The sequence below is a fragment of the Musa acuminata genome, chromosome BXJ2-6 (assembly GCF_036884655.1).
Source record: "Musa acuminata AAA Group cultivar baxijiao chromosome BXJ2-6, Cavendish_Baxijiao_AAA, whole genome shotgun sequence".
NCBI lineage: Eukaryota > Viridiplantae > Streptophyta > Magnoliopsida > Zingiberales > Musaceae > Musa > Musa acuminata.
Window position 1 is genome coordinate 1,483,051 of NC_088343.1, and position 27,586 is coordinate 1,510,636.

General features: G+C 35.7%; 4 protein-coding genes across 7 annotated transcripts; all 4 read right to left on the minus strand.

The window, feature by feature from the left end:
• Positions 1 to 1,800, minus strand: LOC103986743 (transcription factor HHO6-like). The gene is made up of 5 exons (XM_009404836.3): positions 1,522 to 1,800; positions 1,213 to 1,445; positions 733 to 1,129; positions 506 to 582; positions 1 to 418 (listed from the first exon to the last, which is right to left on the minus strand). Exons 1-5 carry the CDS (start codon positions 1,730 to 1,732, stop codon positions 197 to 199), a joined length of 1,140 nt encoding a protein of 379 aa, XP_009403111.2. The 5' UTR covers positions 1,733 to 1,800; the 3' UTR covers positions 1 to 196.
• Positions 1,801 to 7,836: 6,036 nt separating this feature from the next.
• On the minus strand, positions 7,837 to 15,817 carry LOC135614150 (peptide chain release factor 1, mitochondrial-like). 4 transcript variants are annotated; one of them, XM_065111191.1, is made up of 12 exons: positions 14,813 to 15,817; positions 13,795 to 14,014; positions 12,768 to 12,868; positions 12,185 to 12,283; positions 10,837 to 11,020; positions 10,663 to 10,711; positions 10,508 to 10,586; positions 10,326 to 10,400; positions 10,143 to 10,220; positions 8,965 to 9,123; positions 8,289 to 8,384; positions 7,837 to 8,220 (listed from the first exon to the last, which is right to left on the minus strand). In XM_065111191.1, exons 2-12 carry the CDS (start codon positions 13,958 to 13,960, stop codon positions 8,029 to 8,031), a joined length of 1,278 nt encoding a protein of 425 aa, XP_064967263.1. In that variant the 5' UTR covers positions 13,961 to 14,014; positions 14,813 to 15,817; the 3' UTR covers positions 7,837 to 8,028. The 4 variants fall into 4 exon arrangements, with proteins under 4 accessions (XP_064967263.1, XP_064967262.1, XP_064967261.1 ...); XM_065111190.1 differs by having other exon boundaries at positions 13,795 to 13,992; positions 14,813 to 15,816; XM_065111189.1 differs by having other exon boundaries at positions 13,795 to 15,817.
• A 735-nt stretch (positions 15,818 to 16,552) lies between these two features.
• On the minus strand, positions 16,553 to 20,506 carry LOC103986589 (uncharacterized protein At2g34160). Its single transcript, XM_009404617.2, has 5 exons — positions 20,294 to 20,506; positions 19,908 to 19,956; positions 17,228 to 17,290; positions 17,046 to 17,110; positions 16,553 to 16,962 (listed from the first exon to the last, which is right to left on the minus strand). The coding sequence occupies exons 1-5, from the start codon at positions 20,414 to 20,416 to the stop codon at positions 16,879 to 16,881; spliced, it is 384 nt and encodes a 127-aa protein (XP_009402892.1). The 5' UTR covers positions 20,417 to 20,506; the 3' UTR covers positions 16,553 to 16,878.
• Positions 20,507 to 21,380: 874 nt separating this feature from the next.
• Positions 21,381 to 26,604, minus strand: LOC135614153 (uncharacterized). Its single transcript, XM_065111193.1, has 7 exons — positions 26,252 to 26,604; positions 24,186 to 24,321; positions 23,626 to 23,707; positions 22,810 to 22,985; positions 22,261 to 22,398; positions 22,007 to 22,146; positions 21,381 to 21,876 (listed from the first exon to the last, which is right to left on the minus strand). The coding sequence occupies exons 1-7, from the start codon at positions 26,367 to 26,369 to the stop codon at positions 21,623 to 21,625; spliced, it is 1,044 nt and encodes a 347-aa protein (XP_064967265.1). The 5' UTR covers positions 26,370 to 26,604; the 3' UTR covers positions 21,381 to 21,622.
• Positions 26,605 to 27,586: the final 982 nt, after the last annotated feature.

The window sequence follows — 27,586 nt, forward strand, 5'->3', positions numbered from 1 at the left end:
TTCAGAATCCTGCTCGAAGTATGTCTTCTGGAGCTCAATCATTTCCGTGCCCAGCATGAGCTATGCCCCGCTTTTACTATGTAACATCATGTCATCCTGCTTCAAACACATTAGTCCTTTCGGCTATTCTATCAACAAAACTCTCGAGAACTTTCTGTACATTATTTCCCGGTTTCACCTCTCCTGTCATGTTTTCTCAGACGCAATTATGGCTCTCCGATTTCCTATCTTCTTCCTCGCAGCTATCTCCAGTAGTCGAAGCCACAGGTAGCCGAAGAGGACTCTCTGGAGAACCAGACTGAGGAACGCTCTGCTGCAAGGAAGCGCTATGTTGCTCTTCGTGAACCCATCCACCTCCTCCTATTGCAGCGGGTCGATTCTTAGCATTCGAAGAACTAGTCATCCGCAGTCGATATTTCTGAAACAGAAAATTGGGGTTTCGAGTGAGAAGATGAGAAATAGGAGAGCGAGGAAGGAAATGCTTGCCGTCGAACTCAGTACCCACCTGGAGATGGCTTTTCACTTCATCATTGGTGAGGCCATCCTCCTCCATCAGTCCTCTGATCTGCCTGGGAGTAGCCACTGCAGCACGAAGAAAGCGGAACGAAGGCCACATCAATCTATAGCGACATGTCAAGACTGTTCACTGCCCAAAAGCTACAAACGCTTTTCTGCTCAAGCTATCTACTCGGACTGTAATGTTTGAGAGTAAAGGTAGGATTTTGATCTGACCATGAGCACCGCCCAGCAGCCGAAGAGCGACGAGGAATCGGCGATGCAGATCCGGTGACCAGCACCGCCTCACTTTTCTCGGCTGCTGCTGCTGGGTCTGCGAGCTTATGCGGTCGTTGGCCGTCGCCAGAGCTGGGGCTCTGCCGATGCCCTCTGAGACTGGGTCACCGACGAGGCGGCCCTCAGCGACGGCAGTAGGAGTGAGATTTCCGTTGTCCATGGCAGACGCCTGAAGCAGCAGGTCTGGCAGAGTGATGGAAGGCTTCTCCTGCTTCTTTGTGCTGGCTGACAGGGCCGGCGGGGCTTTGAACGGCACAAATGCGCTGCCACCACTCAGGCTCTTGGACTCCAAGTGCAAGCTCTCCTTCTTCCTTGGGCGACTGAGCTCCTCGCCTCTCTGCGATCGGAATGGTGATAATCCATTTCAGAGAAAAGATATCTCTTTTCACAGGAACTATCTGAAAAATCTCTCCTTTATACCTCTCCCAGGACTTCCTTCTCATTTTCATTCTCCTCGTAATTGCTTCTGTTGGAGTTATCGCTCCAGAGCTGGGCGGAACTCATCCAATTCCTCTTCTCCTTGCAGTCTGCTTCCGGATTTACCCCTCCCTTCTCTTCGAATTTGCTCTTTTTGGGCATGAATTCTCCTAAGACGCGCGCACAACTCTCGCCCATCTTGCATTGCCCGAGCTCCTTCTTCAACCCATCGATCACTGCAACCAGCAATAAACCAGTCAAAAATCCAACTTTTCCGTGAAAAGCATCTCAATAAACGGGAAACCGACCGACCATCGGTGAGCAGATGCATGGAGTGAGGAAGCTCCCGTTGGAAAGCTTCGATCTTCCTCTTCTCTTCCTCCAACCTCGTTACATACTCCTCCAGCTTCGCCTTCCTCCCATCCCCCTTCTCAATCGCCGGCGCCTCCTTCAGTGAACGGGTGACGCTTCTTGCGGCGAACAGCCTCAATTCCAAACTGGCATCTGCCGCCGCCGAGCCCATCTTCTCTCCGCCTTCCTCTCGCTCAGATCTCTCGCCCTCCGTGCGAGGACAACAACCAGAAGTAAATACAGCAGAGTGGGCTGTCCATTATATAGAGGAAGTACGGTGGAGCGGTCCGGTTGGAGTGAACCGGGCAGGCGCAAATGGACCGGGAACTCGCGAGGACGAGCCGTCGCGTAACGCATCGCGGAAAAGGTTAGGCCCCATAACGGTACGTAAGGTTCCTCCCCAACGACGTCTGATCCTCCACGAAGCCTGAAGGTGGGGACAGGAATCTCGATCGTAGGAAAGCCACCTGGGATGGGTAAGACAGTGGTATAGATACTAAGTGCATTTAATATTCTCCCATTCTATGTTTTGCTTCATGTTTTCTGTTTTTTTTTCCTGCTTTTAAAAACACATTCATCAATTTTGTTGTCTCAATCAACACCTGTAAAATGAGATCAGGAAGAGTCAACCTTGAGCAGGAAGCCAAGTCAAATTCGAGCTACTGTGAATGATGGGTGATTCAATTAGCAACTATAAATAGAATTTTGATTCAAAAACATTATTGTTTCTTGTTGATGGGTGATGATGGAATTGATTCTTCTCGATACAATGCATTGACCATTGATGAGACAAGCGTATCTCTAAAGATCATGGTGCTATCTATAGTGGTGATGGACAAGAACCAACTTTCTAGTTAACGCTAATGCCTTTATGGATTCCTTGTCGTCTATTTGACAGTGTAGATATGCTAGATTTCTTGTCATGCGACTTTTCTCAAATGTGAGATACTATGAGTAACTACATGCATGGTTAAATAGAGGTAGTCTATCACATCACCAAATTGCACGCCAGTATTTTTGGAAGAAGGTTAAATAATTTGCATACGAGGTTGCCATCGATGCATGAGCGAGGATCAATTCACACAACTCTTATAAATATACTAGTATGCCATAAACATAATACATAGAGTCGCATTAATTATGATAAAATATTAATATTGTTAGTTAGCTTATCTCAGTTTTATCATATCATATATCTTAAAATCTTGAGGTTAAATTTCGTTTACATCACTTATTATTTGTCAATAATAATAATAATAATAATAATAATAATAATAATAATAATGTTGTTGATTTCATAAATATAATTTGAAACATTTCTTGAGAAATGTTGTCAATTGGATTTCTACAAAGATATGCTTAGCTCAAATCCCCTCTCCAACTTTTAGAGTGTGCAAAAACTATGTACAAAATAATAAGCGACGAGTTGTTCTTTTACAATATGAATAATTGAAGTTGGAGTTTTGAAACAGTTTACTTAATTTACAAAAACAAAACGACCTATAATAATGCTTTAAGGATTAATTTTGTTCAGTAAGTTTGATAGGATGATTAAATCCTTTTTTCTATCAGGGCAAATCTATCCTATAAGATCCAGTCATTATTTTTAATTATAATATATATATATATATATACATAAATATAAATAGGATAACAGAAATAAATAACTTTAAGTTCATAAATAAGAATATCAATTATAATATCCATTGAAGCATATATAACTATATATTTGATAGATTACTCAGAAATCCAATAATCATTATTTCAAACACTATAAGCTATAAATCTCAAGTAAATAGATTAGTAATAAATATAGTAAAACTTAAGTTCTTAATTAATATTAATTATTTTCTCTAACTATTAAGTATTTTATATTATAATACATAGTGCTATAATAGTATTTGTTATTCTTAGAGAAGAAATCTAATATGATATATCATAAAGTATCTTCATCAACTTTGTAATTGAATTTGATTATACTATGATAAAATTTTATAAGCATAAAGCTTGATTAATGGCCTCAAAACATGTCACCAGCTTATATTGTTAATAATATAATATTATATATATATTTTTTATTTTTTTCCTATAAATTGTCACTCCAACTGATACGGATATAAATCATAAAATGAATTTTCTATTATCGAGATAATTTATAGAATCAAAAGTACCTTCATTTCAAGCTTATCTAATTTCATATATATATATATATATATATATATATATATATATATATATATATATATATATATATATATATATATATATATATATAAGCATATAATTTTTTGTCCCTTCTAATTTTTTTTTTAGTCATTTAGTATTTTTATTCCTATGTAACTTTAATATCTATCCAGTATTTTAACTATAAAATTGATATCTAATTTGGTACAAGCATAAGTGTATACTAGATTTCTATCTACACATACATAAAGAATATTTTTATTTATCTAAATTTTTTAAAAAAAATATTTTAAAAATAATTATTTTAATTAAGATTTTTTACTTTTATCATTTGTTGAACAAAATTTTATACTAAATCTCTCCAAAACTCGGTCAATATATACTCTTTGAGATAGTCCTAATAATCCTTAAGATCTATCCTTAAATATCTCAATATTAATAACATGAATCATTCACATCAACCATTTTAAAATTCTCAGTAAGAATTTTTTGGTTTAATATAATCAACTAAGATTACTACTGGCAAACAAAATATTATTCATATATAAGACCAATATAATAAACTTGCTCTTACCGATCTTCATATAGATATTGATTAATAGTATTTTTCTTAAATTTGCAGAAAGTATTGATATAAAGAAACTATGCATATCAAGCTTATTTAGTATCATGAATGAATTTCCTAAATTTTTATACTAAATTATATATATTTTTTATTTTCATTAGGTTAACCTATATAAATCTAAATTCTCATTAATAAAACTTATTTTTACATTCATATAGTGTAACTCAAGATTATAATGAGCACTAATATCATAATGATTATTAATAAGTTTATTTAAATTTTTTTTAAAATATCTCATTATGGTTAATGTATTATTTATGAGTAAAATATTTGATTATAAGTCTAATTTTTATATCATTCGTTATTGTCATTTGATTTCTGTTTATGTAATAGAATCTTTTACAATTATTGGGTAATTCGACGAGTTCTTAAATACCATTCTCATTCATTGAATTTAACTCTTCTTTTATTATATCATATTACTTTTTAAAATCATTATTTTCAGTAACATGTATAAACAATGAGAGATCTTTTTAATTCCTATATCCTAATTTGATTCTTGTAGATATACTACATAATAATAAAAAATAAAATATCTTATTTTTATTTGAAATATTCTCGAAACTGTCGATTGTGATTATTTTACAAGTTCATCAGTAATGATATCAATTTTATATGAGAGTTTATTAATATTGTTTTGTTGTCACCTTTATCAAATCATTTAATGAGTTGAGAAATAATAATTTCTTGAATATAAAATAATAAAATAATATCAACTTATATTTGATTAATATTAAAATTAAATTTTAAGATTTTTTACTCCTACTGATTCACTATTATGTATGAATCCTGTATTACAAGATCTAACTATTTTTATATTATGATTAGAGCAATAAAATCTATACATCTTTGAATTTTTTTAGAAAACTAATAAAATATCTAAAATAGTTCTTAAATCTAATTTATTTTTATGTGATTTGAGGATCTTTATCTCTCTATAAGGTGATCCTAAATATCTAAATGTCTATGAGGTTTTCATCAATCCATAAGGAAAAAAATTGATGTAATTGACTTATTAGAACATTATTTAAAATATACATATTCTTAAAGCTTCTCCTCATATTGATTCGAATACAGAGAATAACTTATCAAGCTTTTATAATAGTACAATTTTATCTTTTAATAATTTTATTCTACTATGACATATTTAGTATAATATACTAAGCACAAATACATTATTTTTCTAGAAATATAACAAAAAGAACTAAAATTATAATCGGATTCATCATAACTAGTATAAAATTTATCATTTCTTTCAGATTTGATAATTTTGACTTTTCTATATAATTATCTTTTGATTTTATTTATATATACCTAAAGATGTTGATAGTATGAGACCATACGATTTAGATATATATATAAAATCATATCTCAATAAATTATATATAAAGGTGATAAAATATCTTTCTTCACTAAAATAAAAACATAAAGTGACCCACAAATGTAAGCATGTATATAATCTTAAGAAGTTCATAAAATTATGTTTCATTTTAATGTTTGATTATAACGTTATTGTAAACTCAATACTCATATTAATTTTGTATAAACCATTATACAGAATTTAAAAGTTAACTTTATTAAATTATAAATTTATTGAGTTTACAACCAATAAAAGAAAAATAATATCTTAATAATTTCAACTAATTACCTTAAATTTCTAGAATTATAACAACATAACATATATTCTTAAGATCCATCAAATGAATTATTTCTAAGCATATACGACAAGTAGCAACTACTATCACATTAAGATTATTCCTTATAATAATGAACATTTCATTCTCTTTTAGTTTCCATGATAAGTTAAGTCTTTATTATTGGTAACGTTGAAGTATCATAATTAATTCTCCAAGTATTAAAAAAATATATTTATAATGTTTGATTGGAAATATACACTTATACCTTTCCCGATAAATTGATCTTTAAATATTTTGGTATGTCAATTATATACAGTAACGAAGTCTAAATATTATTAATAATATTTATATAAGTGATGAGTAAAGGGTTTATAAGTAACAGAATATCTCCTATCGAGGTAATATTCTAAGTAATGGATTAGGGTTTACGATAATTAAATTTTTTTTTATCGATAATCATAATTAAAATCTAATCATATATATAATATATTTTATCTAATTAAATAACTTAATCATAATAACTATGCACATCCAACCATCCCTCGTCACCGACCTTTGTAAGGTTGGCTAATCAGAGAGAGAGAGAGAGAGAGAGAGAGAGAGAGAGAACACCCTCCGTTGAGATCTGAGATTGTGGCAGTCGGTACAAGTACCAGATCACTATTGCAAGGTTGTCCAGAATGTTTATACAGAAGAAGAAATACAATTCCATGCATATCTTCTTGGAAATTTTTGGTGAGGAAAAAGTTCATGTGCGAGAGAGAGATAAATTTGGGTTACTGATTGCCCCCACATTATTGTGTAAAGAATCATATATGGTTTGATTCTTAATCTAAATAAGAATTTTTAGGCTACTACGATGTCCACAGCAGAATTCCAGCATGATCAGGGATCAGGTCACTGTAACGAGACAAGGATTTGAAGAGACGGAGCAACATACAGGTTTGATGTTTGTGGTGGACCTTCTCGATGACATTCTAGGATGATGACTGTGCATGACTTCGCAAGCTTGGATGGATTCTCTTTCGTTCTTGCAAGTTACTGTCCGCCATTGCCGCCAGCTCTTGGAAAAGGCACATGTAAAGCATTTATTTAATGAACGTTTACTGTCACCATCAAGTATCTAATCATTTGGTGTTCTACACAAACGTAAAGAATTTGGGATAATGGAGATAAGAATTCCAGGTGGAGGTGGGGGCCAAAAGGTGGTAATGTAATATGCTTGCAGGATTTTGTTGAAAGGATGGAAGAAGACAACATAGCTTTTGTTTGGATGCCAAAGACGAAGAAGAAGGCTTATGGTCATATAGGATTCCTTTGGTAACGAGATGGTCTGAAAGGTCTCCTTCCTTGCCTCCTCTGCTGTCTTTATGAACTTTGTACCGACTCATAATTCGCTACGCTGTCACTCATGACAGTCCGTCCATTCATAATTCAAAGTAAGAAGAGAAACTGTGAAATATGAATTACTTAATATGATTCGATTCGGGTGCATAGGACACCCAAAATCCTAATAATGACTCTCAGAACTCCACTCCAATCCAATTTGATTATGTATTTTTCTGAAATGTCTGAAAAGACTAACATCCTTAGGTTGGAAGACGGCAAAGCGTACGCAAAAAGCTGCCTATCCATTGGGCGTCCTCCCTGGACGAACATTAATTGGGTGCCCTTCGACATAGGGAATAATCCTACGACAACATGGAATATGTATGTATCATTCATTTTCTTGGTGGGTTGGATGCTGTAGTGCGTATGGGCTGCTCCGTTCTCACTAACAGTGAGAAACGGATGGTGATCATAAACTTCCGGAATAGGAGGAGGAGGATATCAAGAAATTAAAATTCATAAATAAATATAAAAGTTTGCTTGTAGATTCACAAATAAAAGATAAGGTCTAATGTTGATTGCAACACAGTACTTTTTCTTACTTCAGCCACCTAAATTTACAGAATCGACTGCAGCCGAAACCTACAAGCATTCTTTGGATTTCTGGAAGCAGCTAAAAAAACCATATCTGAATCACTGAGTGCCAAACGAGGCAATGGCATCCATCTCCTCTTGCAAAAGAAGAGCATCGACGAACATGTCTAGGCTCTCTCCCTCCATGACATCCTCTATCGAGTGATGGGTGATCCCAACACGGTGATCGGTGACTCGACCCTGAGGAAAATTATATGTCCGGATCCGCTCAGACCTGTCACCACTTCCAATCTGTCGAGAGGTGTTAGAATACTTGTTAGGGGTTAAAAGATACTGAAAGTGCAAATATGACCGGCCACCTGCTCTGCCCGAAGTTTTGATCTGCTCCTTTGAAGTCTAGACCTCTCCATTTCATACAGCCTTGCGCGCAATACTTTGAGCGCTTTCGCTTTGTTCTGTAAAAGAAAGATAAAAAACAAAAAAATTTAAGAGCTGAGCAGCAAACACTATGAACTCATTTACAACTCAGATGTGTCACATGATAACAGCAATAAGAATTCCATGAGACAGAAGATAATATTGATTAAATAATTCAAGACCATTTCACATGATCAAGCATAGTGTGAACAAACAATAACTTTCAAGATGAGATCCGCAACATCTGCTTCAATACCACCTGATGCAATCTTTTGTGTTTTATCATAAGGTGATTATTGTAAGAGACGAATCCATACCATCTGATGCAATGTTTTATCTTCTACCAGAACCGTCATTCCTGTTGGCACATGGGTTATCCCTGTGACACCGATTCTGATGTATACAAATTTCTTGCAACTTAAGAATTGTTTTGCAGTAAATTTAAATTGCTGAAAAAACTGATTTTCTATTTGGGAGTTGTTTTCACATGGACAGTCTCAGATCCAAAAACATAAGTAAATATATATGAAATCCCTGATTGATTACTTATATAGAGTCATATTGAAAACTTTCTTTTCTCAAGTTGATGAGGAAATAACATGACATGTGCAACCATACCATGTGTTGTGATCTTTCATCTTGTATTGCAACAGTAATTCCTGTTGGAATATGCATAATCCTGACGGCACTGTTTGTGGTGTTTACAGATTGACCTCCAGAACCACCAGATCTATAAGTATCAATCTTCAAGTCTTCATTTCGAAGCTGGACATCGACCTGCAGACAAACCAAAGAAACAGATCATATGAATAAAACTTCCTGTTGAAATTAAATAAAAAAATTATAAGAAAACAAGGCCTTATCACCAATTATTAGAACTTAGGAGCAGTTAACAGCCTGCCTAAGTTACCAGAGTTTATGAATGCTTCAAAAATTGAAGCCAGACAGAGCCACCACTTTGTTGAATTTGTAGCTAACTGATGTGGTTGGAACATAACAACACTGTTCCATCATGATATTGGCAGTACAACTATAAGAAGCTGCACTCAACAAGAATTATCAACAAACTTGATCAAAGAAGCGAAGCCATCAAATTGTACTCCTGATGGTGTGCTGCTGGCACAGATTACTGTGCCAAAACTCTTCAAATTGAGGGCTTATCTTTGAGGAGCAGATATTCCAGCAGATACTAGTGTAGATCATGCCTATTCTATAGAGTGTGATGGCTCGTCACAGAACAATTATGTTTGTGCAGGAACAGGGTCTGTCATCAGAGACAGACATCGGAGGGTGGTTGCTGCTGGCTGCTCTTGCACAGGTGAATAGCGTCAAGGTTGCCGAAAGCCTTGAAGGACCTAAAAGATCTGCGGAGGATGGACCAAAGAAGCTGTGGGTTCATTCGGATGCTCAAGAAGTGGTAAATGGGCTAAATGGAACAAGTGGCATTCCTTGGAGCCGGAAAGCCATAGTGGAAACCATTGAATTTAAGGCATGACAGCTCAACTTTATTAAATTTTCTTGTACTAACCAGAATGCAACTATTTTGGCACATCTTTTTGGTAATTTTGGGAGAGTACAGAATGTTCCCACTCTCGGGGAGCTGATGACAGCTCATTTTTTGGTATCTGGAACTTCATCTTCTACCACCAACGGGTAAGCGATATAGATCATATTTTTCTTTGAAAAGAAAGTAGTGCCCTCAACTACAGATATGCTAAAATTAAGGTAGTTCAGATCCAACTAATATACAACTTCCTTAGGAAAATCTCAGCAGGATTGCATGAAATGATAGCCACCTCATCAGCCTGAGGAAGTATAGCAATGGATACTGCACTCGTATGCACACGACCAGATTTCTCTGTCACTGGAACTCTCTGTTAAAACATCAGCAAAATATTACTTTTGGAAGCACTCAAATAAATTACTTTAAAATCTTTGCCAACAAAATATAATAGAGGCAACAACAATCTTTCTTAAACCTGAACTCTGTGAACCCCACTCTCAAATTTCAGTCTACCATATGCACCAGGTCCAGATATTGTTCCACTAGCTTCCTATATGACAGATTAAAAGCATTAGTGAAAGGAATCTTATTTCCCTTTCTCAGTTATTGAAGATCCAACCATAATCTTTTACTAGTTATAGAGCAAAGAAGAATTACCTTATATCCTTTTAAATCAGACTCCATAATGTCTATAACATCAAATTTCCAGCCCCTCTTTTGCGAGTATTTTTCATACCTGTCACACAGACCCCTTTTTTCACTAACGAACCAATCACAATTTAAGAGTCTGAACAATTAGGGAAAGAACACACATTTTGAATATGTCCATTGCAAACAATGAGGCTTCTTCACCACCAGTCCCTGCCACATAACATCATAACTATGAAACAAATTAACCAAGCGGAAAGGCATAAATGAACTTGGGAACGAGGGAACCCCAAGGTGCACAAACAAGTTCTACCAAAACAATATTAAAGCCATGTTACCTGCTCTCACCTCCAATATGCAATCTCTCTCATCAGCATCATCCTTTGGAAGCAATGATTTAAGAAGTAAATGTTGCAATCTTCTCTCCTCCACTAAAGCTTGAGCTAATTCCTCATCAGCCATGTTCCACATGTCTTTGTCTTCAACACAGTCAGACATCACTGATTTAAGACCATCAATCTCCTGTTAACTAAATCATTATTCCCCCAACTAAATCTACAAATCAGAAGCTACAATTTATAAAATAAATAATCACATTTAAAACTCTTATTTTAGCATCAAAATGACAGATATTCAGAATGTCAGATAAACAAGCAAGAATCCTACAAGTCTTGAATTTATACATGTTGTAAGAAATATGCAAATATATAATAAAGCAAGACCACAAATATATGGGGAATCAAATATATAAGTTACAGCACAAAACTACTAAAGGCCTTTGTTGCTAATATCTAGTGATTAAAAGAGAAGCATATGTCATATTCTCTTATCAATGTTAAGCATTGGTATATTGCTGACTGAAATGAAGAGATTTAAACTATAAAGGAAACTTAAGGACCATACTAGGAACATAAATTGTTTAAAACAAGATGCTAGTTGAAATTTATTACCAAGAGACAACGGAAATGCTTGACTTGAGAATTGCAGGTACTTGAGAATGGGCAAAAGTGGAGACCACATTTAAAATCAATAGACGGGGGCAACAAAGGATCCAAAAGAGCTTCTACAGACATCATTGGCACATTAAATTTGTTTTATTTGTCAGTAAGATCCATAAGTACAAAATGAAGCAGACAAAATAAGGTTACATGGTCATAATAGAGGTATGAAAATAACTTCTCAGAGATTGTTTCTCATATTGATGGTAGATGGAAAAATTTTAGAGATATAATGTTGTAGGACTAACAAGTGGCCTACCGCTACTTCATTTAAGGGTGAAAGAGAGAAAGACATACTCACTAAAACAATAGGCATGCAAATGGGAAAGAAGGCAGGGTAACTACAAATTAGCTGGAAGGGACAACCAACAGGCCTCCAAAAATGTTAGCCATAAACTGCTGCAACCTTAGGTAGTTTGTTAAAGGTGCAATGATAAGGCAACATGAAGCTGACTAATGTAGAGATGGTCATGGTACATACACATTTCTTTTTACGTAGCTGTTTGCCACTTGTGCACTACTGTCATGCAATACCTCCGTGTATATCATAAACAATCAGATTGCTGTCTCGGAAATGAAGCAAACTGGGGAAAATCAAGCATGAAACAAACCCATGCATGTTCAGATTCAGGTTATGAATTTTAATAACAAAAACATTTATCACAAAAGGACATAGTTTTATTAAAACCTTCTCTTTGGTCCTTAGCTCCTTTATTAATTCCATCGAGCTTCCAAGTTTTCGAAGCTCTTTATTAGCTCTTGAATAATCAACTGCCGAGACCGTTGCCTGTCTTCACACATGAAAAACAACACAAACAGCAATTAGCTAAGTTTCTGGATGTCCAGATAGTATCATCATCATAAGAATTAAAGCATCATGTGAACCATGGGAGCACTGGAAATGTGCAAACAGCTTGTTAAGGATCATTTTCAAAAAGATAACCTGGAACCTCCAAAATGGAAAAGCAATAGTAAGTGTTAGTTTATGCATTCTTGAAAACTCAGGGATTACTGAATACTCAGAACTGAAGAAAAGCCCATGAGACTGTTAAAAACTTGGAAAGAAACAATAGTAAGAATAATACACTCCTTAACAACAGTATAACAATTACATAAGGTGGAAACTCCATGGAAAAAGAATCATTGAAGTAGGAATATTGAACTTGACAGTTCAGGAACATGTAATGTTAATTAGACTGAAACCACGTGACTCGTCTGCAGCCAGGAATGTCTTTCCATAATGATGATAATGTGAGAACTTATTTCTTTACCTGGTTAATTTGCTCTTGAAGGTAGGAACTTCTCTGTTCAATTGCTATCATTCTCTGTTCCATAATCCTCAGGAGGTCAACTGGAAGCTCAGAATGTGATTCTATCAATTGAAAGGAGCATCATCATAAGACTCATCTAGATGGATTACACAAAAAAAGGTGAACTTATCTGGGCATATCAGAAATTATAGCAATGGTTTTGAGTGTTTGTCAGATAATTTCATATCATAGGCCTAAGATTGGAGTGGGATCCAATGACTGAATCACATTATGGTACATCTTTATATAATAGGTTAAGCATACATTAATCAACAAAACCGTCTTTCTGCCATGAATATCCACGACAATTAGAACTAAACATGAATATACATGATTAACTTGGACATTAAATAAAGTAGACTATATAATAGGTTAAGCATAAATTAACCTATCTTTCTGCCATAATAGGTTAAGCATAATCAACAAAACTATCTTTCTGCCATGAATATCCACAACAATTAGAACTAAACATGAATATACATGATTAACTTGGACATTAAATTAAGTAGGCCTCAATAACATGTTCTGTCATGTTCAGAGTATTTGACATATCAAACCTATATAACAATAGGAAATGCCAATAAATGATTAAATAAAGCCACAATCAGCAGCGTTAGAGAATATAACTATCTAATCTTTTTAAACAATTTATGTGTGATGGACAGGACCATCTGAATAACCAGTATAAACAAGAAAGAGTCCCACTTATTTCAGAGTAATCCTGCTTTCCCGTTATTTTTTGTGAAAATACCACAGCTTTAGATTACTAGTTATCACTACACTTGTCAACAACTTCGGTAAAAGAGGCATTGAGGTGTACAGCTTAGTAGTAAAGTTTTTATTACCATTTACCGAGAAACAACTAGACAGGTAGTTTACTCAACTAGTTTCTGTATTAAAAGATTTTCTCTTGATGAAGATATACAAGACCAGAAGCAGTGAAAAAATAACACGAAAATGATAAAAAGAGGACGAAAGCAGACTGTACCAGTGGAGTATGCTTGTTGAGCTGATAGAAATAACCCTCTGGATATAGAAGGTTGCAAAGGATGCAAGCGGAGAACCGGGATTGAAGAAGAGGAGATGAGAAAATCATATCTCTGGTAGTACCTTCGAACAAGGTTCCTTCCCCATTGGAAACCCAAGTTTCTCATCTCTGTTTCCCTTCAGTGAGCCTTCACCTTATCTGAACAGCAAAAAAAACGAAGCTACAAGGACTAAATCTAAGTTATGACCCTACCAAGGGTTAGTTTTATGGGCTATTAGTCCAATTAACATGGTCAATTAGTCCGACCACAAAATGATAAGCAACAATTCTGAAACAGCGAAAGAAAAACCATTTGTCATGTTCCAAACAACATACTTCCGTGCATTCTGTCACAGATAAAACAGGATGAATGCATGTTGGATGGTTCGCTTTAAATAATGTGTTAGTTAAAGCCCAAAGCAACAATACATTGATACATCTTATGCATGTCAAATTGCAGTATTAGGATCACGTTCAAATCCTTCAAACACAAAGATTAAAGCGATGTGGAAATTGAAAAGATGAAGTTATTCAAAAGGATGAGTAGCTATTTTTACGATGCTTCCAGATCTTTTGTTAACATCTGGTACTTTATAAACTCTAGAAGATGGATAATGCTCATCAAACCAAACCACTAAGATGAGAACAGAAGAATATTATACATACTTCAAATAATGCCTATCTTCAAAGGATAGCTACTGAGTTGATCCATTCATATATTTCATCGCAAGAATTAGAGACTGGCCCAAAGTACGGCCCCGTAATATAATAAAAAGAAAACGGACCATCATTAAGATTCTCAAAATGAAACGTGGATCAGCAAAACGTTTCTCCTTTTGCTCACGGTACTTCCAAACAGAACAGAAGTCGAACACATAGTAGGCATCAACTACATCCTCCCTCTTTCGGCAGCAACCCAAACGGGACGCGAAGCAAAAGGAGCGGAAGAAGATGGAAGAGGAGGAGGACGAACAATTACCCTCTCTTGACGGTCGCTTGCTTCGTTCGCGGAAGAGACGGAAACCTGTCGACGCCTCAACGGCGTTTGGGCGAAGCGGAGACGGGGAGTCGACAACGTATGAGATCGAGACAAAGCCGAACTCCGGGTTGGGTTATTAAAGTGTAGCTCACATCCGAACCGAAGCGAGCCGGAGTCACCTTCCTCGTGAACCGGACCACTTTCGACCAAAACCCGGCTGAGTTCGTCGTCGATTTCGTAATCAAATGGTATATGGAGTAAACGACAACGAGAGAGTAAGTATACTTGTGCCAAGTTTGCAACTCTTGTCAAGTTCCATTCGTCATCTTGCTCGGATCGGGAAGACGATGGAAATGTGAATTGTGGGGTCTCATATATCCCAATGGCAACAGGAATCTCAGCGGCAGCTGCAGTGTCATGTTCCAGCCTGAACTCCTCCACGCCCAGTGTGACCCACATTCACGGCCTGAGCTCCTTTAAAGGGCTAAAAGGCAGCAACAGGGAGTCTGTCGTTCCTCGGCCTCCGCCATGCACCGCCCGATCCTTCGCCGCGGTTCTGCCGCCGGGAGTGCTTTCCTTTGGGGAGTACATATAGAGGCATCAAGTTAAGAGTACAAGGAAACATGCATGACATGGCAGTATAGTTATCAGAGTCGGACCAGAGCCAAGCCGGATGTCACCAATTGATTTCCTGGATGGTGTCTACTCTTAGAGCAGAATAAAGTTAAAATGCATAATTTTATTTTAACCAAGATTACTTACTTGCTTTATCAAGAAGAAATCAGTTTCTTATCAAGAATTAGATTTCAATCCAAAATTTAAATAATGCGACATGGAAGCTTGTGTCGACTAGGTAGGTAGGTTACATTAAGTAGTAAGCAAGAATATTTACAAGAAACAAAGTTCAGTTACCAAAAGTTGGCCAAATTTTAGAGCTTCAATGCTTCGGATATTGAAGAGCTTTTCGAGCCAATTTAAGACAAACTTTCTTCCTTTCAACGACTCGAGAGTCTCTTGTCAAAAGACATTCTTTCCTCACAGAAGCCCTGTGGTTCTCCCTGACTTTAAGAAAAGCACGTGCAATACCAAGAGACAATGCAAAGCAAATACCATTTATACTATTTATTTGTATGCAATTTATTTGTCCTTACCTGTTTATGCATGCAAAAATCAAATATCATTTATGATATTTGAGCAGGACAATACAAAGCAAAAGCCAAAGCCACAAATATAAAGCAGAGCATAATGATTCCACATTACTACCACAACAATCGGCTAAAACATTTTAATTAAGACATAATAAAAAATCATGATTACAATATTAAAATTATCTTTTTATCTATTATTTTCGTATATAAAACCAACAACATTAGAATAAATAAAATTAAATATTTTAATTTTAATATATATCTTTTAAATTTAAAAACCAAAATACTTAAAAGATCAAAGGATAAAATTAATCCAAGTTAAAGTTGATAACCTTTTAAATACAGTTATATAAAACATATGACTGACATTTTGCATCGTTATAATGGTCTAATTAAGAATATTCTCAATTGGATTGAGAGAATAATGATTCCACATGGCTAGTGTTTTTGTCAAACCTTCCAAGTACCAAATTGAGAGAACACAATCCCTGTTGCAACACAAATGGACTGTGGTTAACAAGCTGCTTTATAACCCACAGGATTCTGGGCAAAAATAATCTAAGCACATCCAAAATCCATGGGGATGAAGGGATGAAAGAAAGCACAACGCAATCATACTGGATCAAAGATGCAGCACCCACATGTAACTCAATTTCTACAGTGAAGCTTCCTAATAGAGGATCCAACATGACACCTCAAACGATTAATCATGTCACACCAATATGCCACCTCGGCCGAATAAAAGGAGGTTAGCTTAAATTCTAAAACATTATTGGTAAGCACTACAATGCAATCTACCACTCACCAAATCCGCAAACTAGGAGAAAGCATGCAAGCAATGTTTCGACTCCACAGCGATCTACTGTATACTTAGCAGGGACATGATGAAATGATATGTAATAAAAAACTGACGTTTTCTCAGCTTTGTTCCTTATTATCCCCCTCAGCTGCTGCAGCCATTAATTCATCGAAGTTTTCAGTCTTTCCCAGCAATATCTCGATCTGAATACAAGGCTCAAATCAATGAATAGATAACCACATAAACAAGGCTCAAATCAATGAATAGATAACCACTTAACTGTTACCTTTGCTTTTTGGATGGGCCAGCCCCTGGATTCATCCTTCACATCAACTGTGGACGTTGTAATCTCTGCACAAAATTGTTCATCAAATAAATTAAGGCCCAATTTTTAACTTGAGAAGGGAAAAGAAAACAAACATTGTCTCATCTAAAAAGGGCAAAGCATAGAAGATCCTAGAATCTTACTCTTCTCAACAGCAAGACCATTGTTTTTCAGAATTTCCGCAATGGTGACAACAGTTGCAATTGCTGAAAAGTTCAACATATTAGAACAAATGATTGTGAATATGCTTAAACTATTATGAGTTTTAAATGTTAACTCGGAACAGCAAGTCTTCAGGAACATGTAAACAAAGCTTTTAAAAAGATGGGAAAACGTGCTCGAGCAATTATTTATAACATGATATACAATTTGAAAGCAGCAGAGAGTATAGACGCACCTACAGCCACCAAAGGAACCAGATTAAAGGCAAGCTGAGTGTTCAATGTCAAAGCATATAGAATTGTCAATTGTTGCAATGTTTCATTTTTTTACTTCTCATGCTGGTATTTGACCTAACCATAACGATGACAACCTGTGCAGATTCGTTGTATGGTTCCATAAGTTCAAAAAATTTGTATGCTTCCCTAATCATTATCAATCAGTAGATGATTCAGAGCCTTCTTTCTAGGTATTTATGGTGGCAAAATAGGGTAGATGTTGTTGATCATCTAATTCCATTGCTTACAATTCTCATGCCAGAAAGAATCCTTAAGGCTGCACTTCGTTCAAGTTCATCATTTCCAAGTAAAGGAATCAGTCTTTCTGGGTACACTATGGTGGCACTTTGTTGGATATTGAAAAGCAAAAAAAGGGGTAAACTTTGTTTGAGTTTCTCAAATTCCACTGCTTATGATTCTTATGTCAAAAAGGAACCTTCAGGCTGCATTTTCTTTGGGTTAAGGAGGATTCAGGTGGTAGTCATTAACTTAACCTATCAAACACTATAGAGTTAAGTTAAAATAACCCATCAAAAAGTATTTTAATTTGGAAAACATGGGATGAAACAACTCCATCTAAATGGTTAAAATAACCCCCCTCTCATTTTCTATACTAATCCAGATAACTCATCCCAAAGATCTAAAACGGAAAAGGTGAAGTTATGGGTTCGGAAATTTTAACAGGATAGTAATCCCAAACCAAACACAGCCTTAACTGCTTATCAAATTCCTTTGGCATCACCACATCAAGAATTCAACATTTATGCAATTCACCATTAAGGAGAATGAAAAGGAAAAATGAAAGGCAGCCCAAAATTATTATGTCTGCCATCTACAATCTCCTACTTGCTAGCTCTAGAATGTTCAAGCAAATAATTTACTCCAAAAAGTAATGAAGTCTATAACATAACTGAAACTCCCCCAGTGACTTGCACTGGGTTCCCGTTTAGGATATGCCCTCTCCAAGCTTCACATAGGCATAACCTGGAAAGCCATCTGGAGAATGCTGTAAGGTCCCAACAATTTAGGATGAGCTACATGGATCTCTTCTCGCCAATGAGCTCAACCGAGGACATTCTCACTAGTCAAATTAAGAACCAACAGAACCCTTTACATTGTTTCTAACAAAGTTTTTCTAGGTTTCATCTACAACTCCCTCTGCAATTAATCCTAAATCATTCACCTCATTTAACTAGCATATGCTTTTTGTATCGTAATTGTTCATGAATGAAGATATTATCTACCCTATCCTTATCTAGTAAACTCATATTCATCTCAACATCATCACTTCATCTACTCAGTGTTATACAAGTTATTTGCCAACTGTTCAACATTTTAATCCATAAAGCATAGCTTATCATAGATTTACCTTGCAGATATCTTCTTTTACTCCAAAAGGCACATAACAATCACATGACACTTTCTCCTCTCTACTAAGACAACATATTTTGATTTTATGGATAACATCTTCACCAGTCTCCCTTCATTTTGAAGAGTAAATCCAATATACTAAAACCTACCAACTGATCATCATAACAACTAACTCTAGCCCTTTTCGTTGAAGTGTTCACAGTATCCTTATATGCAAGAGCATGAGTTACAAAAATATAACAGCTTGCAACAACATAAATTTGTTTTGTCTATGGGCCTTTTATAACGTAAATAATTTAAAAAAATAGTAGTACACACAACCTCAAAAGTTTTAATCTATAAAGTTTACAAATGCCGGGATTAAATACAATAAAGACACAAAAAATAGCCATTCAACTACTTTCTCTTCTATCTTTTTCCGTCTCATCCATGTTTCCTTTTTGTTCACCTTCATCTTTGTTATTGCAAATTCGATTAGTCAACAACTGATTAGTTATGAGAATTTAGAAAGTAAACAAAAGTGTTGATAACACAATGATGCAATAAAGAAGTTATAAGAGGAAGTTTCTAAATAATTCATACATTTTGGACTCATGATCTACAGGGAAAAAAAATCCCAAAATGTGGAATTTATTGACCTAAGCAACCTCCTCCTTTAAGAGTGCAAATTTTTAGGGGAGGAGTACATGCTGAAGAGAAAGGTCAAGAGTAATGAAACATATTCCACACCCATTTTTGGTAAAGTTGGTATTGAAGAAAATCAAAGTCACGATGACTCGGTTTAACAGTATGATTGGTTGCTTGCAAACAACAATGTGAATTCTGAAGGATTTCACTATTCAGATATATGCACAACTGTGTAATTAATGTTAACGAACGTTTGTCAATGTTAGCTCTCAGAGAGGATTGATTGAGACAGCCATAAACAACAAGCATAAGTGATGATCAAGCGTAAAGGAGAATACGTTCACATGATAAAAGAAGTCAAGTACACAAAGCAAAGGAGAAACAGTACCCATTCCAAGAGCTGACAGTTCAACTTCATTGTGTTGCTGCATATACCTCTGCATTCCAAAGTTTTAATATAGCAGCATCGTCAATAAATTCAAAATTAAATAACAAAGAAATATGAATAAAATTACAGGTAAAAAAGAAAGGACACCTAGAACTCGGACTTGAAGCCGAAAGGAATCAACTGAAAGATGAAAGTCGCATTAAAAAAATTTATTCTGTCTCCGCCAGAAAGCCTATATACTAACAAACGCAAGGTAAAGGAAACCAAAATGAAAACCAAAAAGGGAGAAGGAAAACAGAAAAACGAGCTTCCGATTCAAATACAAGAAGCAAATCGTGGCTGTTCCACCGGACACCAAAGGGCTACAGTTCAAGAGGGTTCCGTACCTTGGCGAGGTTGACGTAGAAGAAGAGGGGCTTCTTGGTGTTCGACACCTGTATCCTGTTGTTCTTGTAGGAATCGGGGGCAGCGATGTGGAGGTTGTTCACACCCTCCGCGATCTCCTCCATCGCAAGAGAAAAAGAGCAGCCGAAACCCTAACCCTAGTCCTCGAAAGACCCTCTACCTTCGCGGCGCCGAGCCAAAGACAAGAAGACACGGGCGGGCGGGGGGGTGTTCCGAAGCATTTATAAGAAGCGGGTTGCACCAAAGAACTCGACATGGGCCACGAAAAAATAATAAAAACTCAAATCACATACCTGCTCTGTGATTGGCAAAACCACGGAGTTTCCTTGGGGCCCGTTATAAGTTGAATCCTTCTGTCTAATAAAGGACAAGGTAAAAAATGCTCGTAAGCTAAGTGGGGTTATAATAAATTATGATCGAATCATTTTCTGTTAAAAATTAAAATTATTTCAACTTTTTTCGCATGCATTTCTTCAAACACAATAAATCTCTTTTATCATATGTTTGTATTTATCAAGTCACTCAGAAGGGAAATACATAGAAATGCATAGTCATATTTTTCTTCTATTATATATATATATATATATATATATATATATATATATATATATATATATATATAATCTTAACAAATTAATTGGTTCGATTTGATTTTAAAAAAATCAACTTAGGTGATTTATTTTTTGGATCGTTAAAATTTCATGAAACATTATTCAAAAAACGCCTAGTTTTCACTTTCCCAAACACAAAAAATCGCATATGAGAAGAACGATTGAAATCGAGAAACATCTATACGTCAAATATATTTACCACTTGTGGATGGGAGAGACGAGAAACCCCAATGTGGCGATTTTCTATAACGACAATAATAAATCGTAATATTCTGCAACGATTATGCCTCAGAAACTAATCCATAATTATTCAATTCTTATAAGTACTATGGTTTATCATACAAATTGATAGATAATAACGGTCAACAATATCCATGATATCTCTCGTTAAATCAGGAACATTTTACTGTTTGCTCTCGAATTAACTATCAGGTTAAAACACTGGGCACAGACGACGCTAACAAAGTAAGCTTCTTGACAACGTAAAAGAGGAGGTACAGAGTTATCCAGACAGAACATCACCACATAAATCAACAAATTTATATCAAAAGCGAAAGATATCAGTTATCTCGTAGGGGCTGCTTAACCTAAAAATCCCATCATGCTTGACGCATCAGAGCCAGTGGAATAAGGCACTTAGATAATGCGAACCAGTGGATAAACCATAGCATGTAAACGTACCCAGTGGAATAAGGCACTTCAGGTAACTGTTGATTTCTCGCTGGGACCATCCTTGGTGATGTGGAAGCCCTCAATCTTGTGAGAAACCTCGTTGACCCCAACTTTTGCTTTCCCGGTTGGCCCATTTGTGCCATAAGGCTCATTATCATCTGTTGCGGTTGGACCCATCTGCCAAATTCTGATGGTCCCATCCTCGGATCCAGAGGCATATGACTCACCACCCGGGGAGAAGCGCACACAGTGAACCGGTCCATGGTGACCTTTGTTACAAGCTGCATATGGAAAAAATAATCCCCATGATAACATATATATATATGTGATCAAAACCATTAATGCAAGAGATAAATATTCAAACAAAGTGCATTCAATTGATGCCGATTAAATTAAGACCCAAAGCCTCACCGATTTCTATGCCAGTGTGGAAATCAAAGACGTGAACCCACATGTCCTCTCCTCCAGCAACGAATTTGTTCCCATCCTTGGGTTCCAGGGATGCTGATTCCACAGTGCATGGCATGTTGTAGCTCTTTACAAGTCCAAAACTGGAGAACAAGTATCAAGATATGGCTTCCATTATAAAATGATTTCTCAAGCAATTGCAGGATATTTGAATGGATGAGCTAAGATAATTCCAAATGCATTGCAGACTAGCTTACTGATTTGCATCCCAGAATTTGACACTAGAGCCATCAGCAGTAGTAATGTAACGACCATCTTGACTAACTTCAGCACTGGTAACAGGTGACTTGGTTTCAAGTGTTTGCACAATTTTTCCACTTCTTACATCCCACAACCTGTGTGATAATTTTTGGCAGAAAAATGAAAAAAAAAACTTAAAAAGAAACTTAATTAATCTTCATAGATGCAAAAATGTCAAATAAAAGTGTAGAAGATCTTCATGAAACAAGCGAATTAGAACATGGAAACTTATATGTAATACACTCGACGGTCCATCTTATACTAAAATAAAAAATAATATCTTTTACACAGTCTTCTAAATCCTAACAGTATGCTTTTATTTCATTAATATAATAAACTTGTCATATTTTTAGAACAACATGCATCCAGAAGCACACCTAAGCACAAGCTACAAGCAAAAAGGACGCAAGGAATAATCAGTCTACCACTTTATGTTGCAGTGTCATGCCTTAAATGAAGGATACAGTAGTCAAATAAAAAAGTACAAGGGATAAACAGAAACAAACCTCACACCTCCGATATCAGTGCAGGAACTTAAAATTGTCTGGTCGCTATGAAGCCAAGCGACAGTTCTAATCGAGCCAGGTGACTTATCAATTTCTCGTGGAGGTGCATCTGGACGGTTCAAATCAAATGTTCGTAAAATTTTCTCAATCCCACCTGTCAGCAACAGGTGTGTATCCTGGAAAAAACATTGTTGCCTGTCTTAGACTATGCCAGAAGACTAAGATACAGAATCACGTGCATAGTCTACTAAAGAAACCACTAGCAAAACCTGACAAAACAAAGCACTATATACATACCAAGAACATAGATCGACAACCACCCAAAAGTGTGTGTGTGTGTGTGTGTGTGTGTGTAGAACTACTTAATTCAGTTCCTTTCCTGTTTTAAGGATTCAAGCATGCAAAGTTTATACATGAATGTTGTTGTATGTGGAAGCTAAAAAGGGCCAAAACTATGCAAATTTGACCCATCTGTAGCACTCATTATTATCAGATTTGTGTAATATTAGCTGTAATTGTGTCATATGGCAAACAAATGTCTTCTTGTTTAACAGGATACTGAACCACATTAACAGTTATAACAGTTACAAATTTGCTGCATCTTACAACATAAATTCATACTTAAACATACTTTTACACCTAGCACATAGAAAGAGAGGCTTTGTTACTTGAATGCTACAGTCAGTCAAGAAATCACCACAAGACACTTGGCAGATTAGGTAAAGTAAAACAATGCATAATTAATGATAAATCAAGCCATATGTGCAAAGTGGATTAAAAAATTACTTAAGGACAAGAAGCAAGATACTCAATTACCTCAGAGAAAGCACATGCTCGGACTATGTGCTTATGCTCAAAGGAGTGCAATTCAGTCCCAATTATGGCATCCCATACTTTTCTGCAAAACGTGAAATATAATCACATATCATGACAATCTACTAAGTACAAAAGAAGATAATAAGAGCAAGGAAAGCTGCTTAACACTAGACCGAAGACATATTCTTAAATCTCAATGCCTATGTTCATATAAGTATTGCATCCAGAATCTGATGTAGCAACACATTAAAAAAGCATCCTGTAGTTTGACCTGGAAAATGGCTGTACAATTAATATCATAGGTTTAAAAGTCATGGAAATACTCGGTCATGAAACTGTAATGGCAAGGGAAAAAATTGGGATACTTCTTTTGAACAGCCTCCCAAGCTATTAACTAGAGGACCAAACTACCATGCAAATATACAATAACAAAATATTATAGGACACAGTAGCTTCATTGTGCACAACGTAAAAAAGGCCAGCCTAAATTGTTACAATTTTCATACATTTTGAAAAATAAACTATGATAAACGAACAGATTCTAGAATAAGATGGCATACGCTGAAAAATCAGCTGATCCACTAGCAGCACGTAAAGCATTGGTATCGAGGCAACAGCTCCAGACTGCACCTTTGTGCCCTTCAAAAGTTCCAATCCAATCTCCAGTCTCACCATTTCTCAGCATTGGACTTGCATCTACATATTTAAAAGTTAATTAACAATCTAAAATATCTTGCTAAAAGTTTTAGAAAATTCAAAGAAAAAGAGATTAATATATAGTTTCCTCCAAACTTTATAAGTTGTTTAACCGCAGAGGGACAAAGACTTTATTCAATAACTCCTCTTTAATAGGATCAACACATGACAAATGCATTTCTAATCAAACCTATCCAGGGAAAAGAAAATTATAACCTGCCATTGTGTAAAGAGCAATAAGACAGGAGTTAAATTGTAAATAGACCTAATTTAGAGGCTCATATGTAGTCAAAGTTTAATTTCAAATGTGAATGAATATATTTACGAGCTTTAAGAATTCTCTTCAAGAACTAGAGTGGTTATGAATCCAAAGAAATAATAACATCAAGGTACAAAACAAAATTTTGGATTGAAATTTGGGATCAAATGGTAGGAAAGAAGATTTGTTCCACGGAAGAAAATTAATAAGAATCGTTGCAGATTGCAGAAATATTAAAAACAAAAGGAGAATAAAAGGATAGACAATGAGACTCCAATTATTAAATGTTAGAAGATGGAAACATAACTTGAAGCAGTTCCATATAAAGTCTTTACTAGAACCAACAAAAGATGGACCATTATCTTAAATACTTTAATAGCACAAAATCAAAGCACATTAAAATTATTTGTTCCAAGAGACATTGTGCATTATAAGAACTCTTGTACTCAAAAGCAAGAAGTGAATATAATTAAAGAGAATCAATTACTCTCTCTTTTTTTGTTGAAAGAGAATCAATGTTTTGAAAACAAATGTGACAATCAACCTTGAAATTATCATGTTCTCGAGACCATTCTAATTTGTGCCACACGTAAAATTAGGCTTATTTGTACCATTAGAGTCCCTTCAATCTTGAATTATTCAATAGCCCATTGCTTTTAACTCAGATTTAGCAATGATGTTATAAGTTATAAAAGAAGCCACCTATTATCTTCATCAATTTAGCATGAAAAGTGATAGTCAATCTGGCATGAAAAATGGTAATGCAGTAAAATAATCAAATTATTCTTTTCATTATTTAAAATAATTGGGTGAGGCAGAATAAGATTGATTTTATGCTATTTGCTGGTATAATTCAGAACTAAACCCTACTCCCACTCTGCCATCTTCCCCATATACTTCTTGATCTTACTGTCTTATTCTTAACAGCAAGGTTAACCCTTTAGATCATACTTATATCATTAATTGTATAATCCAATCCGAACAATCATCTAACCCATTTAATACTGGATCTCAAAGCCTTATTGGGGCTTCTGAAAACAAAGATTACATCAAAACGGGCCACTCACATGAAACAATGAACATACAAGTATTCAACAATCTCGTTATGGCATCCTTTCTCTTCAGAGGATATTAGAAAAATCCAATCAGTGAAACAAACTTCTGCTACATTCACTTGAGGCCATGCTCAAATGGGTGCAAAGAAGGATAATATCACCAAAAATAAGAAGCTGAGCAACAGTTTATGCAAACATGTCAACTGTAAGGAGTATGTTCTTTTTTCAATGCTTTCTTCAGAAATGGCAGCACCATCTCCATCGTCATAGACATGAAATTCCATATTTCTGCTTCAAGGCAACTATGATTTCTCCTATCAGTTAATAAATTTATAATGGTAGATTTAGATCCCAAGCAAAGATGGAGAAACAGTAGCATTTTTCTGTTGTACGATGATTTGTCTCAGTGAGAAATTCTCCACCAATCACCGCTAGGCAGGATCTCCGAAACAACATATGACCAACATCAATTTACAGTTTACAGTCTTTTCTCACAATTAAGTTTTTCTCTTCTCGTTATAAAAGCAAAATAGCAGTTGAGTGCACACCAACAGATCGGGTAACACAAAAAAATAGAAGAAGAATAAGATCAGATTAGAGAAGAAGAATCACTCACCCTTGCTCGCGCTGATGAGGAAAAACCCGTCCGGCGTAACGGGGCTGTAGAACAAATCGACAACCGGCCGGGAGTGGCCGTGGCACACAAGAGGAACCGCCACCTTCTTCTTGTCCATCGATTCAACAACGCAAGGAGAGTCCACACTCAAGAATCACAACCAACCACTAAACCCTAATCCTATCCCAACAAACCCTAATCGGAAATCCGACACAAAAAATGGAAAAAAGAAACGAAGATCGAAATCAACAACAATGCTCTCTATAAAGACCACCGAGAACAGTATTTATCTACATCATCATCGCCAATCTTAAACGGAGTGAGAGAAGAGAGGAGGAGCGACGGCGAATGGGGTGTTCTTATTTATGAGGGACGAGAGAAAGAACAGAATGAAACACCAGCCGTCCGATGGATGTTAACGGCTTTGATTACATTAAACGGCCCACCGATCGCACCATGATCGCAATAATTATAACTTTACTTGCTCTCATTGCCACATATGAAACGGGAAAATGCTACCTGAGATCGATCGAATCACCGAGATAAATTTCCGGGGTGACATGGTCTCTCTAATAATTGATGCGGAGGGCTGGGGCCCGAGGGACACACCACTCGGAAAATTTTCAAGGCTGATTCCACCAGAACAGAAAGAAGTCTTCTATATAATTATACCTACATATGATATTTAAATCAATTTTCATTCATCATATTAAGTTACTTATAAGACACACTTGCATGCTTCGAACGTGCAATCTATCGAGTACGTTAATCACTATAATAACCTTGCAAAAACTAAATATAATACATTTATATTCATTAAACGGGTTTGAAATGGATAAAGAAATTAAACGCAATACATTTAATCATGCTTATATCGATTATTTGACTGCATTTTCGTAATTTTACTTTATTGGACATTTTGGATATTTCATTTGCAAATGAGATAGAGCGGTCATTGACTTCGTACTATACACCCAATACCTATCTCTCAAAGTGGGGAAGATTATGTATCTCGATTAGTCTCAGATTCAAAGGGAAAGGTTCTAATGGTGTAATGAAACAGACAAACTTATCCTTAATACCTTGAACATTATATATAAATTACTGGATAAATGAATCTATTGGATACAATTAGCCGCGGAGCAAATGTAATACTAGCACATGAGGAGATATCGAAAACGACATGGGTTTTGAGAAAGTATGAATCGTAAAGAAACTATTATTTACAAAATTAAGCTTAATGACTTTATTGGACCGAGTGGTTTGGTTGCACTAATGTCAAAGGACAAAACTTAAAATAAGTATAAGGGGCTCTTTTTGTAAAATAAGAATTTA